This window comes from Adelges cooleyi, unplaced genomic scaffold, assembly GCF_023614345.1.
Source record: "Adelges cooleyi isolate 19-005CV unplaced genomic scaffold, UGA_ACOO_1.1 ACOO_flye_CR_arks_rails_tigmint_CR_PRNA_21, whole genome shotgun sequence".
NCBI lineage: Eukaryota > Metazoa > Arthropoda > Insecta > Hemiptera > Adelgidae > Adelges > Adelges cooleyi.
In genome coordinates this window covers 10,562,629-10,579,822 of record NW_026095871.1, presented here as the reverse complement: position 1 = coordinate 10,579,822, position 17,194 = coordinate 10,562,629, and the positions used below count along the sequence as shown (strand labels likewise).

At 32.2% G+C, this 17,194-nt stretch overlaps 2 protein-coding genes and 1 long non-coding RNA gene across 11 annotated transcripts in view; 1 reads left to right on the top strand and 2 right to left on the bottom strand.

Annotated features, from left to right (window-relative positions):
- Window positions 1-716: 716 nt before the first annotated feature.
- LOC126834335 (uncharacterized) lies at window positions 717-8,473 on the bottom strand. Of its 4 annotated transcripts, XM_050566184.1 has the most exons (4): window positions 8,379-8,473; window positions 8,148-8,273; window positions 5,752-6,145; window positions 717-2,122 (listed from the first exon to the last, which is right to left on the bottom strand). In XM_050566184.1, exons 3-4 carry the CDS (start codon window positions 5,899-5,901, stop codon window positions 1,646-1,648), a joined length of 627 nt encoding a protein of 208 aa, XP_050422141.1. In that variant the 5' UTR covers window positions 5,902-6,145; window positions 8,148-8,273; window positions 8,379-8,473; the 3' UTR covers window positions 717-1,645. The 4 variants fall into 4 exon arrangements, with proteins under 4 accessions (XP_050422141.1, XP_050422140.1, XP_050422143.1 ...); XM_050566183.1 differs by having other exon boundaries at window positions 8,148-8,382; XM_050566186.1 differs by lacking the exons at window positions 8,148-8,273; window positions 8,379-8,473 and adding an exon at window positions 6,488-7,265.
- LOC126834336 (uncharacterized) lies at window positions 7,320-11,913 on the top strand. Of its 5 annotated transcripts, XR_007685068.1 has the most exons (7): window positions 7,437-7,724; window positions 7,833-8,080; window positions 9,576-9,670; window positions 9,730-9,851; window positions 10,744-10,835; window positions 11,175-11,460; window positions 11,538-11,913. It is a non-coding gene; the product is annotated as an uncharacterized LOC126834336 (long non-coding RNA). The 5 variants fall into 5 exon arrangements; XR_007685069.1 differs by lacking the exons at window positions 7,437-7,724; window positions 7,833-8,080 and adding an exon at window positions 7,320-7,425; XR_007685065.1 differs by lacking the exons at window positions 7,437-7,724; window positions 7,833-8,080 and adding an exon at window positions 9,126-9,223.
- Window positions 11,914-13,855: 1,942 nt separating this feature from the next.
- Window positions 13,856-17,194, bottom strand: part of LOC126834930 (mucin-3A) — a 67,043-nt gene continuing 63,704 nt past the window's right edge. For both annotated transcript variants that reach the window (XM_050567159.1, XM_050567160.1), the window contains exons 7-18: window positions 16,949-17,190; window positions 16,734-16,863; window positions 16,521-16,667; window positions 16,326-16,448; window positions 15,994-16,247; window positions 15,570-15,818; window positions 15,399-15,501; window positions 15,182-15,308; window positions 14,987-15,101; window positions 14,835-14,915; window positions 14,655-14,743; window positions 13,856-14,582 (exon numbers count right to left, since the gene is read on the bottom strand). In XM_050567159.1, the coding sequence (XP_050423116.1) occupies window positions 14,711-14,743; window positions 14,835-14,915; window positions 14,987-15,101; window positions 15,182-15,308; window positions 15,399-15,501; window positions 15,570-15,818; window positions 15,994-16,247; window positions 16,326-16,448; window positions 16,521-16,667; window positions 16,734-16,863; window positions 16,949-17,190 (1,604 nt within the window). In that variant the 3' untranslated portion in view covers window positions 13,856-14,582; window positions 14,655-14,710. The remainder of the gene's footprint in view (window positions 14,583-14,654; window positions 14,744-14,834; window positions 14,916-14,986; window positions 15,102-15,181; window positions 15,309-15,398; window positions 15,502-15,569; window positions 15,819-15,993; window positions 16,248-16,325; window positions 16,449-16,520; window positions 16,668-16,733; window positions 16,864-16,948; window positions 17,191-17,194) is intronic.

Here is a 17,194-nt window from a genome sequence, read left to right as displayed (position 1 = left end):
AAAAAATGACATTATGACAAACAATATTGTAAAGTTATTAGGGAGCCTCTACGTTAGCATCTATTAAGGCGCATTGTATAGGCAATTTTTCATTAAATCTTAACATTATGCTAAAATATGTAAACTCACATATTAACACAACAAAGAGAGATCTATTTTGATACTATTTTTTTTTCTCAATTTTTATAACGCATACAAGCCTTACTTTTGTGTACTAAAACATACGGCTCTACTTCTAAATGTTACAAAGAATACTCAGGTTAACGGTTTGAAAAAGCATCCGAATTCTTCCTAACATTTACAAGGTATCGATTTTGGAACAATTTTAAAATTATTTTTAGTGAATTAATTACTTCTATTTGAAAAATTGCAATTTTATAAGTTTTTTAATCATTTTTACAATAACATTAAACACGAAAATTAAAAAATGTACTTAGATTGGGTATCAAACAAGTAAAGTACTTGTACAGTAAAGTTATTGGTGTATTTTATTTTTTTTATAAAACATACTGGTCGAAAAAAAATCACTATTTTCTTTTCGCAAAAACAAAGCAATTGCAAAACTATTAAAGGGGCATAGTATAGGCAACAATAAAACAGTTTTATCTTAGATAACAAGACATAAATTGACGATAACTATGAAAAAACGTTCAATGAAAAATAATTTAGTAAGGAACAGCAGTGTATCACATTATAGTCATGGAAAAAAATACAACTCCTCGTTAGACATTTATTGATCATAAGTTGTTTATTCTTATAATAACGTCGTTTGAACAAAACACAATATATTTTATTATCTACAAATTATAACACACAGTTGAAATGAATCGTAGTTCGCACAAGATCTTAATCAATATCGTTTTACAAACGTCAATGATTTTATTTTGATTTACATAAAAATTAATATATATATATATACAATGAATATTTTATTATATTATAATGATTAACACGTTACGTTTAACAGACTTATATTTAATAATATAAACGACACGTCTATTTGATCATAGAGATTTTGATTAGGAAACTAACATTAATTATTATACAATCAACTATATGACTAAACAATTATAACGACAAACGGTTTACACGAATATAATATCACAATGTACAAAATATGTGTAACAGTTCGGAAAACGATCATGTCGCCAACGAGGACATCGAATAATACCGCACACGTTTGAAATACGAGCCCTTAGACCTATGTAGACTGTAATTACATGTATATTGAACATTCATTATAAACTACAAAAAGAAAAAGGAGTTTTTGTGTGTTTGATCTGAGCTCGAATCTATTCGAAGAAGACCGCCCAAAAATATGGTACTGTATGTATTCTCACTCAAAAGTAACTTAACTGGGTCGGCTTTTTTTATTTTTTAAATTAAAAATATAATATTGTAAGTTTGCATTGACGGGTGGTTTTTTAATTTTGAAAATGTGTTTTCAATTAGGCCTTTGGCTAAATGGAATTGGGAAGAAGTGTGAGTTGAAAAACGTAGAACATGTTAGGTTAGATTCTTTTTCTAGTAATAAAGAAACAAACCATTTACAGTACATTGAATTTAAATTAATTAATTTAAAAAAAAAACAATAATTAATAAAGTGCCGAGGGACTTATGGGCATAGTCTATAAGTGGGCCGTTTTCAAATGGCGAAACCGACGGGGGCGGGCGGGAACTCTTCCGTTTTTTTCCGTTCTTGTTTTCCGGCCTTGGTGGGCCTGAGCGGCGGCGGCGGTACGTCCGGCACGTCCGTGTCAAGGGGCCTGTTGTTCTTGACGACGGCGGTGGCGTCTCCCAGGTCGTCTCCGCCGGTCGGGCCATCGGACTCGACCGGTCCGGCAGCGTCTACAAGTCCGTGAGAGTTGGCCTCCACGCCGGACGACGTCTGATACGAATAGTACGAAGTGCCGGACGACACGGGCCAGTTGATGACGAAAAACGGCAAAGGCCGGAGCACGGGCGTCACCACCGGATCCACTTGGCTGGGCAACAGCTGTTGCTCGCTGGTGATGACGGCGTTGTAGACGCGGGGCACGCGGGCCATTTTGACGGCGGCCAGTTGGGCCACGGGCAGCGCCGCCAGCATATGGAACATGACTAGGACGCAAGCTGCTCTAATCTGAAAACACACAAACCAAAATCTTATTGAATATGCTTGAGGTGTTGAGTTGTTTTAGAGCCGGTTTCGTCTGGCTTAAAAAAACCTACTGTACAATTAGGTTACTCCCCTCCACCAAAACAACCAAATATAACAAGCTTTATATTGCTTTAAATTTTATTTATTAAAAAAACAACTGTGAAATGTTCTTAAAAATTATAAGTTTTAATAGAGTACAAGTTTGGTGAGAAGGAGATTGGTTATAATATTTTGACTAAAAAAAAAAACACTTCAAATAATATGATTTTGATGTAAAAGAATTAAAATCAAAACGTAAAAATAGTTTATTATTTTGTTTTCATAATATGCGTTTTAATCGTTTTTGTTTTATTTTTATCAGCGAATAAATAGCATGCCAAGTACATAAAAAATAATAATTTTAACTACGCCAATTATACACTGGTGTTGTTACTAAAAGCAAAACTCGATTATTATTGGTCTAGAAAATTAAAACTATTTAGGATACATTATTGTTTATGATAATATTATTTCCTTAAGGTTTTTTGTTACATAAATATTTTTTTTACTGGGGAACACGTAAGTTTAAAGTACATGTAACTGATATAAGAAATAATAATAATTTGACTAAAAAAAAATTACACTAGATTTGAGTTGAAAATTCAGGGATTAAAAACGTCATCAAGCCAAAACTTACAATGTTTATTATAACTACAATGATTAAAGGCGGCATTATGATAACGGCAGGTTGGTTTGTAACTGTTTGTGTGTAACTGGTTTGTAACTACCTAACCGTTGTTTAACAAAAAAAGGAACCTGTTTGGTTTGTTCAATTTCTTCTAATTTAAATGGCGCCTTCGATTGGTAAATTTAAAGAAATAACGGAAAACTTTTATTATTTACTTTTTATAAGTTATATAATTTCTAACATCTTAAAAAGATACCTTGCAAAATATTATGAATTGCACAATACAAGTTTTGATGTAGAACTAGTCATGATCAACTATGTATTATCGTTATTTAATATACTTTTCAAATGCATTTAAGTACTAGAAGATAAAACTACTCATACATTACTAGGTCACCGTTATTAATTTCAGTTATGTAAATACTTTATTGAACCAAATATCATGTAATATCTATTATTACCGTCTGATTTAATTTTAAAAGAAAATTGTTTAATGTTTATAGTAATAAATCATTTTGAAAAAAACTGCTCACAGCTTGGAAACGTTTTATTTTCCACCTCCGAGTAGGTAAATTGCCATTAATATTTGAAAATGTAAAAAAATTACGTTGAATTGTTATAATTTAATTTACACGCATAAGTTAATATATTTTGGTGGATAAAGAGTGATTAGACAATTCAAGTTGCGCCAATTAAGCAATTTTCTCTTATAAACAACATTCTACTGTTCATTGAACGTTGAAAAACTGGTTGTTGCAGTTGATTGATAATGCATTTTATAAAATGTAGAATGGACCTAGGTTCAAAATATAAAGAAAATAAAACACACAAAATTCGTTTTTAATTAAGCATTTTGTATAAAAGATTTTCATTACTCTCTGCCAAAAATGTTAAAAGAAAATACTAAAGAAAACGGAGAAAACAGTAACAATAATCCGGTATTACAGGTTCAATTATGTATTCAGTATTGCACTTTGCATCATAACCTATTTAATTTGATGATAAAAACTATATTGTAATATGTTTATACTTTTAATATCATAATATTATTATTAAAACGATAAAAACGGCCAAGCGAACTTATTGATTTTAGCAATATTTTTAAAATTTTCTTAGATTAAACAACAATTATTTTTAAAGCTTACAAACCCCAAAGTAACAATATATGTATATTATGTATTTTTTTCCTTTAAATTTTGAATTTATTTATGCTGGATTTAAAACTGAAATATTTGGTATTAAACAAGTTTACTCACGGCTGTATTGTTTTTAACTTCCAAAGTAATATTTAAAAAATTAAAATAAAACAATAGCTAGAAGTGTGAAACACTGAAACCGTCGACTGTTCAACTATTCCATACCACTCTAATGTAAACGAAATGAAAAATTGCATGTGTTATATTTATATATGATGCTTGTTATCACGTTAATAGGTTTGATTAGACTTTTATGGATCTATAATGATTATAATATAATGTTCTACATACTGCATTCCATAAGTATTATGAACAATTACTGTCCGTCATGAACCAAAGGTTAACATCTGAAAACTGTGCTGTGGTCCAAACCAATACAATATATTATTATGACACAACGCGAACTGTTTGCTCCCTCTTTGTCTGTTTTTTTTTCAATTCTTAAAAATCTTAAACTACATAAGTATGCTAGTTAAAAACTGTGCACACGCATATTTTACAGCATGCCTAATTGTTTGTACATCAAGTACTGTTAAATACTTGCAAATTATTTGTTGTTAGTGCGTTTAAATGATTTACAAGCGACCGATAAAGCTTTTCACGGTGTTTCCCAGAATATATTATTGCATTACTTGAATAAGTATTCCAACGGATTCTTAGACAGTATACTATTACATTTAGATGCGTCACCTAACAATCATAAATTAGGTTTGTAAGACCTAATAAGAATATAAGTCGCCAACTGTACTGTAATTTGAAGGCATTTTTTCTACAACAGATCAGACGTTAAATATACTATGATTTATGTTTATTTTGTTTTGTGAAACCAAATTTCGACAGTCATCTTACGGAAGTCACAAGTGTAATATTATTATAATGTATACATTATTTAAATGCTTAACGTGTCCTTGAAAATGTATTTTACTTAATGTACATAATATATTTTGCAGATAAAGTATGATCTTTCACGACAAACATTGTCAGCGGCACTAAGCGGATAAGCACACAGTCCTTGACTTTAAACTATGCATTACCTAAATGAATTGACCAGGAAATCCATTATAACAATGATAATATTATACTACCACTCGAAACGGCGTTTGGAAAATTAAAATAAGTAGATACTAATTGATTTTTGCCTAGGACTCTTTTGTGTAAAAAATACCTTATCGATTTAAGGAGAGCGATTTTTTTTTCAGAAGGTCATCTGCGGGTTTTGTTATATAAGCGTTAAAAAATAAATAAATAATGCAATGATTAAATTCGACGGTTGTTCTCGTTAAGCAGCGGTATAGTGTATTATGATAATTATTATTATGGTGTACGGTAAAAGTAAGAACTGAGCAACAACACACGAGAATTGCAAGCATGCAGTATTTTGCAACACAACCGAGTTGGTATATATACGTATACATATTATTATTGACACGACCGAAAGCGCGTTAAAAAATTGCAGTCTTGCAATGTTGCACAGCGCACAGGTGTCGCCATACCACAAACATAAATATATTATTTTCAAAAAAAAACATATAATATGTTAAAAAAACAAAAACGGATATCTTATAATCAGAGTTGGCAAAAACACAAGTTTTAGGGTTGGTAAATACACTAAACATTTGCTGGGTTGAAATTAAAAAACAAAACAGCACAGTGTTTTCGGGAGGGGGGGGGGTTCGCCGACTCTGCTTATAATTATTTCAAGCACAACAATTTTTTATTTATTTAATTAATTTTTTTTTTTACCATACCTTAACGTTCATAGTGGGTTCGACCCGTTCCGGTAAAGTGGTCGTCGGACACTGTCCTGGTTTCTGTTTATGAACAGTTTTCCGTGGACGTGTGTAATGCAAACCGGTCCGAAGGACGTCCGGTCCGCTTCTTGCCGTCGTCTTAGCCATAGGTTTTCTTCTATTTGTTTTTTTCCAAATCAAATCCAAATTGAATTAGGAAAAAGTATTAATTGTTTTTAAATGCTTCAAATCGTTTCCATGGGTATCGTGCCCAAACGTCGGATGAGCAGCAAAGGTAATTTGGGCAAAACCTCGGTGATCAACGTAGGCATCAAAGGGTTAGCGATCACCATGATGACAACGTACCATATGGCTGACGTTATCCACCAGTAGGCCATCTTCCAGCACGATTCTAAACGAGCAAACGTTACACAACACTATTATGATAATTTTTGGTAATTGATGATAATAACTGTTTAACCTGTGGCATGAGAAGGATTTTGTAAAATGGGGTGGAAGGGCTAATTTAGGTCAGGTCGTTCCCCTGCCAAGACAGTGTTCCCTTTAAGAGTAACCTAAAATCAAAATCCCTCCAAAATAAAACGGCACTAAAGTTTTCCAATACTTCCCAAATAACTATCACAATGTATAAAGGCGACGGTCAACGGGAGGTTAGGTTAGGTCTCCCCCATTACCCCCCTTACCTCTGCATACAGAATTATGGATTTAATTTTCAACGAGCTAAAAAACTCACCTGAGTCGCCAAGTGTCGAGTTAAAAAAATAACAATATATGTATTATAAAATAGTGCACAGATCCCAAACGTGCGTGTTTAACGGATGCTTTTCGATTACTGTATGTGTTTTTTTCATATATTTGTTTTTATCATTCGACGGTTTACACAATTAATTTATTTCTAAGGCGTTCATTACGCTTGTTATTCGGCTAAACGGTAAACGGATATACGCACATATTCCTAATTCGGGCCATGTTTGTTATTCTGTACATATTTATTTATTTTTGTAGCTAAACGGAGGTCAACTTCTCGACCTACGCGTCACTAGCGGTTGTCAGAATAATAATTGAAATTAGTTAATCCTTGCCATCTCCCCCTTCCTCTCACAAGTTTTTTTTAATTTTCTAAAAATGTAAGCGATTTTTCTTTTCCCGAGCAGGTCGTTCGTACATTATACAGTATAATTGTAGGTATAATTAATACCTACAATTATACCTACCTATACTATGATCGTGGTTTTGACCCCGATCCGCAGAAGCATGAGCCACGCACGGTCTATAAACACAGTATTGTGTTATGTCATCGGGCATCGGTGACCGGATTACACCAGACCCAAGGCGTACATATTAAGCAATTATTTCAAAAAAAAAAAAATACCTGTACACCTGTGTACAACGATAACCCGGCCCGATAAAAGTGAAAGACTCGAGCGTGTAAAAATACCAACCAGAGGCTTGCGGTTCAAGGACAACTACAGCTCCCTTCCACTCTGCGGCAATCCGGTCAAAACCGCGGACGATAAAACAAAAAAATACCATCTCAATCTCTAGCGTCAAAGTTAAAAAAAAAAAAACACAAGTGGTTACTCGCGGTTGTTTTTGGAGACTTTTCCAAAGTAAAAACTTGAGTAGGTACGAACATATTACCAAGTTGCTGCTAAGAGATGTCATAAACGGGTGCGTAGGTATCTTCTAAAGTATAAACGTTTATGCTGTACATTGCATACAGCATAATTTGCCCAATGTGTGCTTGGCACTATAGCTGTTAATATACCAATTTGTACGGTAGTCATTTCACAAAGGGGCTTCGTTAGGCAAAGGCACGATTCGAGAAATTGAAATCGTTTATCCGGTTTTGGATCTTTGTCAGACATAGTTGTAATGATATGATATCAGAGATAAATTGCATTTAACGATTATCTTTGGGAACGTTTATTCAAAAAAACCAATATGTATTTCGGCTACAACATCTCGCTGTAAGATATGTATAAATACACTTCGTGTATATCTTTCTTATTATTAGTACAGCTATAATCGATTTTATTTGTTTTTTTTATTGCGAATTGTGTTAAAAATCAAATGAGCATATTCTATAATGTGCAATAGTTTGAACATATTTTGATGACAACGGAAAAACTAATTCACATTTTTTTACAATTGACGGCTCAGACGGTATTGGTTCTTCTTTTTAAACGTTACAAATCGAATTAAATAAGTAATTCGATAAACAATTAAGTACCTGCTAAACTAATGGCGCCCATCTACCACCGGGGAAGAGTAGGAAATTTCACGCGGTTTTTAATGGAACGTATGCGACAATTTTGGCCGTCGTGTAAGTATCGAAAATATATTTGTTAGAATATTGAAATGTTTAATATATTATAATAAAATTCACTTACTCGGGAGTCGTGCAGTTAAGACGGGCAACCGTCACTAGCAGTTGGCGGTGAGTTTTGGTCGAAGACCGCGAAGTGACTGTTTGGATTTTCGACGGGCATAGTACGTTGGACGGGTCTCGCTCAGAGCTGTACATGATGTTGCAATAATATTAAACGATTATACTAAAATTGACATTGATTCGTCATCGTCAAACCTACACGGCCAACTATAGTGTTTATTGTTATTTTTACCTTTGTTTGTATTAAGTACTATTGTCTCTCCCCCCCCCCAACATTCTTCTTTAATTAATAACGTCATTAACTGAAATTCCGAATGTTCACTTGTCGAGTCTTTCTCGCGGACTACCGCGACAGTTAATGTTCAGAAAAAATCGTTTATTTTAATTAGAAAAAAAAAAGAATGCTAGTACAGTGGAGTTTAGGTATAGCGACCGAGGGAGGTCACGGGTGGACTGGGACTATTATAAATGAATGTAATAAAATCGCTGTCAAATAAACGTTTCGTTGTCAATCTGTGTGTAGCAGATCTACAAATATCGATAAAAGCTGTAAGAGCTTAAAATTATTTTTCGAGTATAAGGGTGGACTTACGATTAGAGTCGATCATCTGTGTGCACTTGAGGGTTCTTAATGAAAAAAAGTTGGACTACAGACTTTTGAGAAAATTATATAATTATGTAGACTACAGATCTACCATCAGTCTAAGTTCCAAAACCTTAAGGTTAAAGGTCCTAAAATCACATATATAAGGGTTTGGACATTTTTTGGTTTGTCGACTTTTATATTTTCAAAATAAGAATTCATACTAATGCATGGAACTAGTTCGATTATTTTTTTAAATGTTATAAAATATAGGGGAATAATTTTAAAATTAAAAAACTGTATTATTTATTATTATAAATATTATGGTAATTAAAAAGTTAAATAATTTTGTTCCGACTAATGCGGTCACACTGGTTTCATTATCAGCTCAGATTTTGTTTACATTCTGTTATCTGTAGTAAAATAATGAAAAATGGGATGAATCATGAAAACCGAAATCCGAAAATTTGTTGTTGCAGTCTCACCGACGTTAAGTATGTAGTAACTATTAAAATATACAAATGAAAGCAATATCAATACAAAATGTAAATTACGTATATTAAACAATAGTATTGTTATTACGGTAAACGACAGAAATGTATGCTTTTAAACTAACTAAAATATTTATATTCGAAAATAATAAAATGCTTTATGAAATATGTTATTTTTACATTTTTTTTTAAAAAAAGTTAATATTTAAAAAAACCTTTAATCGCCAAAATTTTATGGTATTTTTTAAACAATTTATAATTAGATGTTTGGGCTGTATTGAAAAAAAAATTTACTTGAATATTAATTTTTAATAATTTATGAATTTTATTTATATGTTATGTTGGTGATTTTCAGATGAAAAATACATATTATATTTCGATAACTTTAAAAGAGCAATAAACGTTGATATTCTTCCAAAACTGTTGTGCGATAGAAGTGGATAACTGGCGGTAATAAATGTTCCTATTTGTATTTGTTTTGTATAAACTAAAAAAATAAAAATATTTAGGCAATCTATACTGCATTCAAAAAAAAATGTTTGACGAATCGGCAAGATCAAAAATCAAAATCGAACACTTAATTGAATATAGTTATCCTGAATTCGAGAATATTACAAGGGAAATCCGATAGGTAAATATGAATTTTAATAGCTGCTTTTAACAACCATAAAATCATTTAAAAAATATTAGTGGTTTTAGCTAAGAAGTAAGTGGTGTTACAGTAGCTTTTGTATTCCTTTTTATTTGGTTTAGTTATTTTAATCTATTCCAACCCGATCTAATCTAAATGATCAATAACCAACTTTACCTTTAACGCAAGTCCAGTTAATTTTTTTAATTTTTAATAGTATTCACTAGTACATTTATCCACCAAAATTGCCCCATATTTTGGTTAAAGAATAATTGCATTATAAACATGTCTACTATTTAAACAATTTTACTGGTTATAAAGTCTTAAGACATAAATAATTGTGTGTATTATCACATGTTTCATGTTAAGTATATTTATCAATTACCTTGTCACTTTCAAAAACCAATTGTACAACAAAAACAGATTAAGCTATCTTCTGTGTATTGTAAAAATGTAATATATCTAGTGTGAATAATGCTCTCAAAAGTTTGTCCCATCCAAAGCATATTTTTGCATATTTTTTGCAGAAATCACTGTATAAGCTGACAAAATAAAAAAACAACCCATATAGAATTCTCATTACAGTATTACACTAAAGTTACTGTTTACACTCTATTCTTTTAGCTGTAATAAATTAATACTTGCGAGCAATTGTTTATACTTCATACAATAAATATCTGGCATGGTGTTCTTTTAGAAAATTCCCAGTAAAAATATTAAAAACAGGTTATGGCAAAAACTTTCATGATATTTTTGAAATAATTAATTTACTATTTGGGGTGTGTTGCTATAAAAAAAACAATAAAATATTTTAAATATTTATTTTGGAGAAGAAAAAGTGATAAATTAAGAAAATTTTTAATTTAATTTATGTTATGGTGGCGATTTTCAGATGACTATAACATACCATATGCCGTGGTCATTTTCCAGTATATTTGTGTGGTGAAAATGCATCTCTAGAGCCTCCAGACTTAATAAATTGTAGTATGTAGATATATTGTATTTTAATAATATTAAATTTTAAGATAATTAGTTCTTGTTTGAACAATATTTCAAAAATAAATGCATTAAAAAACAAAAAAAGTTAAATACTAAAAGGAATATTGACTACTTCAAAATAATACTAAGTAATTGGCTGAGTTATTACGCAATTTAAGAGTTATATTTCCAATTTTAGTAACCACTTAGGACAACAAAAATGTTATTATTGTAATAAATTTGGTATTCAACGCTTAAAATCATAATTGATCAGTTAATTTTTTAACTTTGGTATTTAATTTATTTTATATTATGTTCTATTTAAAAACTTATTGGTTATTAAAGCATTCATCTATACAATGCAAACGACAATAGCAGTAGAAGAATGTAATGTGGACATCACTGGCTCTCGATAATATCAGTGGCGGCTAGAAATTATCTGGTCGCTGGCAGTAGCAGTACGCCCATTAAGAGGAGCAATAGAGGACGTTGACATCACACCAGTCGGTACTCAACCATCAGCTGGTTTAACGTAGCCACGTTTAACAGTCCGGTGACTGTGTACTCAGGGACTATGGTGAGGCTTAGGAGAGTCACCATCGAGGGGGTCGAAATGCCCCACTAACTTAATGTAAGTTACATAAAAAAAAAAAAAAAACAGGAACATGATAATTTTCTTTTATACATTTAACTCTATTGATGTTTCAGATTGTTATATTTGTGAGTCAAGTACTGATGGAGTCGACAGACTAATTGTCAATTCGTTTAACCTCAGCTGGGACGTCGCAGGCATTAATATCGACATCCACGTCATGAAAGAACACTTGACGACGGGCATGTCTGCATAGGTATCTGCGGAAAAGAAAGACTGGACAACGAATCTGACAGACCGAGTAACCCTTGGGTTGTTGTTGGAGGATACAAAAGATTCTCAAACACCAGCTACGGGGCAGACAATGTCAAAATTATCAGTCTAGATAAGATAGAAATTTATGTACAGGATGATTTATAAAATATTATACAATTTTTCTAAAAATAATTAAGTGTTGAGTTGTTTTCAAATATAAAAAGGATTGAAGTATTACTTCAGAAAATGTTCATTCCTTTTCCAGTGAACATTAGTCATGAGCCAAATATATGTATATTTTTTATATTACTTTAATTTTAGCAACCATATTATGATTAGTTATTTGATATTAATTTATAATGCTTAATATTGCGTAGGCCAACTATGAGATAATGAAAAAACACAAAAAGTGATACAAAACTTGAAATTTAGTGTATAGCCTGTTATATAATCACAATATAAGTATATCGAATAAAAGAAAAATGTTAGCAAAATTGAAAATTGATGATCTACATTTACCAACATTTATTTAGCAATATTAATGATAAAATACACATAAATCATAATCTAATACTGAGTAATATATGTTGTGTGATCTAAGTACGTGTATAAGTTCATACTATTAGAATGTATCTAATGATTAATGATAAGTATTTTATTATAAGTATTTAAAATTGTTTATTAGTTTTTCAACTATATACTCACTGGTAACTTCTTAATGGTTGATGGTATATAACATTTTAATCGCGTTCCAGCAAACCAACACCGTTAAGATTTCATATGAATATCGTCGTTATTATTTTTAAATTTAAACATGGTTAATATTTGTTAAAAATGCCCAGAGTTAAGGATTACCTATAATTGACCGCACTGTTGTTTAATGCGCTAAAAATGATGATTACACTAGCTTAATAATACTTATAAATAATTGTGTGCCAACCTATTAGTACTGTATCATGTAAGTCACAGTGATTAAATACTGAACATCCCAGAAACAGACCAGCAGTTATAGGCACCAGTCATTAAAATAATTTAATAAAAAAAAAAATCGATGAAAATCTGTAGTTGAACTTTTTTATTTTTATTTAAGTTTACCCCTCGAAAAAAAAGGGGAAATATGCGTTGTTCTACGTTTCCAATGACTATAGAATTATTATACATAATTGTTACTATTCCGTTTTGTGTATAGTTTCAATATAGACACTAGTGAATGGTTATGGTTTGTATTGACTATTGTGTGCGATTATAACCGTTGTAGGAATGACAAAAGCCCAGTTTGGAAATGGCGGACATCGCATTGAAAAGCGCGTACCCTTCCATTGCTGTTGGTTGTATTGTGCATAAAACAAGAGTTTCCAGAATTTCCCTGCAACCCTCGAGTACAAGTTGAGTCGGTATTCTGATGTAAGACAGAACTTTGTACCGTAAGTAGCATTCGCTAACATTTCCAAGAACGCCTTCAGAGTTTAATTGTGACAGTCAATTCAAGTGACCGTCCGCCATTGTTATTTCATCGATATTATGAATGTTAGAAGATGAAATATTGTGTCCAAACACTTGAAAGTATAAAATGCAGCGATGGCAAGTGTTGAGTTATTTATTTGGTCACATTGAAATCAGATGATATATTTTCGGGGCCATGTAATAACTACTGGACTGAAATACATACTTGTACATTTATACAGATAAATATAAATATAAATTAAGTGTCAACTACCAGCAATCTATAATTTAATAAATGCCAGACCATTTAAGAATTGTTGATAAAAACTAAAATGTATTTTATAAACAAGCCACAAGTCATTCGAGCATTAGCTAAAATATTTAGTCTATTAGTACCGACTACCTTTGTTACTTTGTACTTTTATTCTACAGTTTTACTTTTGTAATAGCTACTAACTATATAGATACCACTATAATGTAATAACAATTGTATACTTTGTTTTTTAAATATTCATACTTGTAAGACTGAAAATAAATTATTTAAATAACCTCTATTCTAAAAAAAAAAAAAATAAACTAATGACATACCTTTTATCTATGTCATTGGAAGTTGTGCATAAACATAAAACCACCGTGTATTATAATGTTTTGTTTTATTTGTTTATTACAATAATAAAAATTCATATATAAATCAAGGTTATACAAAAACAGTCATTAATGAAATGAAAAAAAAATACATCTTTATTTTTTCATATTCTTAAACAATTATTAACATACATCTAAAGTGACTTCGTTGTTTTATTCAACAGTGAAGTACAATCAATTTATTAGCCTATAACAGATGATAATAGGCTATAATTATAACGTAAAATGGCAGGTAAAAAAAATATGTATTCAAATATTTGTTATTGTCTGTTAAGTAACTTTTCAGAAGATGACAATATTTTTTTGGCACAAATAAGGCTTGGTATCCTTAGCAACTAAATTAAAATTGATCAAAACATTTGTCATCTGCATATTACCAACAAAATGTTATTGTAATTAAATAATTATGTATTTCTTTTTTTTTCATTTCAACATACGTGTATTTACATAATATCGAAATCGAAGAAATAATAATAAAATAAGAGGTATTGTCGTTTCATTATGATCCTTCAATAGGTTATCATAAGAAAAGAGAACATCTCATAATATGTCATAACAAATAAATGTTTAAGTAAAAAAATTTTAAAAACACGATCTCACGAAACAAATAATGAATAATATACAATTAAACTAATAACAAAATTACCTATATATATGGCATTGTATGTAATTAAAACTATGTAAATAATAACATATAAAAAATACTAAAGATAATACTGTTTTAGGATGTAACTAGAATAATATCATAATACAGCAATAAATTAAAAGTACAGAGTTTCGGAAGCTGTACAACGTAGGTAAATTATGAACATGATTATCTGAAACAGGCAAAAGTTTTTTTGTCATTTTTACAGTTACAGTAATGTTATATTTATATTTTAATAACACACTTGACTGTTGATAATATTGTATGGCATGATTGGGATGGTAATCTCTGTCGAATCCATCACAGTGAATCGAAATTCGACGTATCACTTCCCTGCGGGTTTGGGATTACATATGTATGATGAAAAACAATGACCAAAAATAAAAAATATACAACATAATATATTCATTCAGACACCACTTACCCTATTATCCGGCTTGTACAGTTTTGATTGGGGCATCAGGTACGTAGAGCCCAAGTCTCTTTCGACCATCGTGTGTCCCTCCTGTAGAAGAAATACACGGCATATTATTAGGAGCTGTGTGCATTGTGGTAAGTAAGAAAAAATCAACTTACGTCGGCTGTCTTTTGGGAATACTGCGATTTGGACTCGTAATGACTGTCGGCATGATAGCATTTTGTCGGATTCTGTATGGTCGTTTCGTCGAAAGACCTCGCCACAGATACGGTCCTGGTTGAAGAAAACCAACGATTAAATAATGTGACAAACAATCGGTTATTACTATTATTATTAACAGCACTAATATTTACCTGGCGGCGGTTGTTCTTGCAGTGTTGAAATCTGGTTTGTCGTCCTCGCGGCCCACGTACGCTTCATCTAGTTCTTTGGTCTTGACCACTGTGGCCGAGACCTCGAATCCGGCTGACACGAGGGCGCCTAAGAGAAAGAAAATCGTGCTTGCTCAAAAAATCCAGGAAGTCGAGAAAAAAAAAATTAAGTAATATTATATTATATAACTTTGTTTACCCGTCGATGGTTTTCTCGGGGCTGCGTACTTCTTGCGAGGCGGAGGTATTTCCACCGACCGCTGCGTTGTATCACTAGGTTTTCTGCTGCTACACCTTGAGCCCTATAAAGAAGCGAGTAAGTTTCAATGGACTGACTGAGGTATTGTTATTACATTATGTTTGTTTATACCTTGATCGGCGTTTGCCGCGAGTCCAGATAGGTCATTTCCTTTTGTTCGGGTCCGAATGTAGACATGGTCAACACCGACGGCGATTGCTGTGGTGCAGCCCGATACTTGGCCCTTGGTATCATCACTGTCAGACTTCTATCTCGTTGGTCCAGTCCACTACGCATGGTACTGCCGCCGTGGCTCGAAGGCGACGGTGTTTTAGCGTGAGAATGCCCGTGAGCGTGCACTTGCCTTTGCGGGCTCATCACCTTTAATCGAAAAAAAAAAACAGATTCAATACTAGTATCAACTATTGTATTTTCCTCCGTGAAACTCTAATTGATTTCGTTTAAAATCTTTTATATCGAAGGTTAAATAAAAATACAAATTTAGTTCTTCCTTTGTAGGAAAATCATTGGATCATTTAATATTTGTAGCTCATACCTGTTTGACGTATGGAGGAGGCGTTCGGTCGACGCTCGTTTCGCTTCCCGTATCGACGCTGATCATTGCTCTTTTATCGCCCCTGGTGGCAGCCATCATGTTTCGATAACGTCGGAAACCCATAACTGGTCGCTGAGGTTGATAGAGTCCCATTACCGATTCTCTAGATTTTTTCTTGCAGCACGCCATCAAAAGGCATGCGATAAGCAGTGACAATAACATCACTCCGATAGCTATCAGACCTAGCAGAAGCACTATACAAAAAAATAAGAAATAATAATAATATTTTAATAATGAACATAATTTGTAATATTGTAATACGGATGATTCACCTCTTAAATTGAATTGACAGTGTTTGCCAGCATACCACTGGAAGCATTCGCAAATAGTTTGATCTTGGTTACTTAAATAACATGTACCGTGATAGTTACATAAGTCGCATCCAACAAGTTCAGCTAAGAATAACAGTGATGTCGGTCAAAAACTGAATATTTTCTATTATAAATATAAAATAAAAAAATCCTTACAAGAACAGACTCTTCCAGGGAATTGAGCGTTGTGTGAAATATCAGTGAATCCATCTTTGCAACTGCACGTGTACGTTCCGTGTAAATTGAAGCACTTGGCGTTATCTGAGCAGTCGTGGAATTTCGTGTCACTACATTCGTCAAAATCTAAAAGCCGTACATCAATCGAATTAGAATCTACTGAAAAATGTGTGCTCCATAGAAACGTTTTACCTTCGGCTGATAAAAGTTGTAAATGATCACGAGCAGCAAATACATCAGTTCCTCCCAAACTGAAGTTGGTAGCTCTAAGTGATTTTTTAGTCGCTTCCCATAATTTAGTGTCTTCCGCGTTTTCGGATAGCTAAAATTTGTCAAAAAAGGTTTAAGAGGATTATGAAATTGTATTTTAGTGATATTATTTGATAGAAAAAACAAAAAAACCATACTTGTATGATGTACGAAACGGCCGTCTTTTCGCCATTGACCGCCGGCTCAAATCCTCCTACGATAACACCGTGATATATGTCTCTGAGATCCGATTGCATTGACATCCGATTAAGCCCTTCCCGGGTTGCTTCAGTCAGCTGTTGGTATTGAGACGAACTAGGATTCTCCAAGAAATTGGAGTATTTTATTGGTTCTTTGCGGAACTTGTCCAAAACCAATTTCATTGTATACGTGTACGTAGCTGA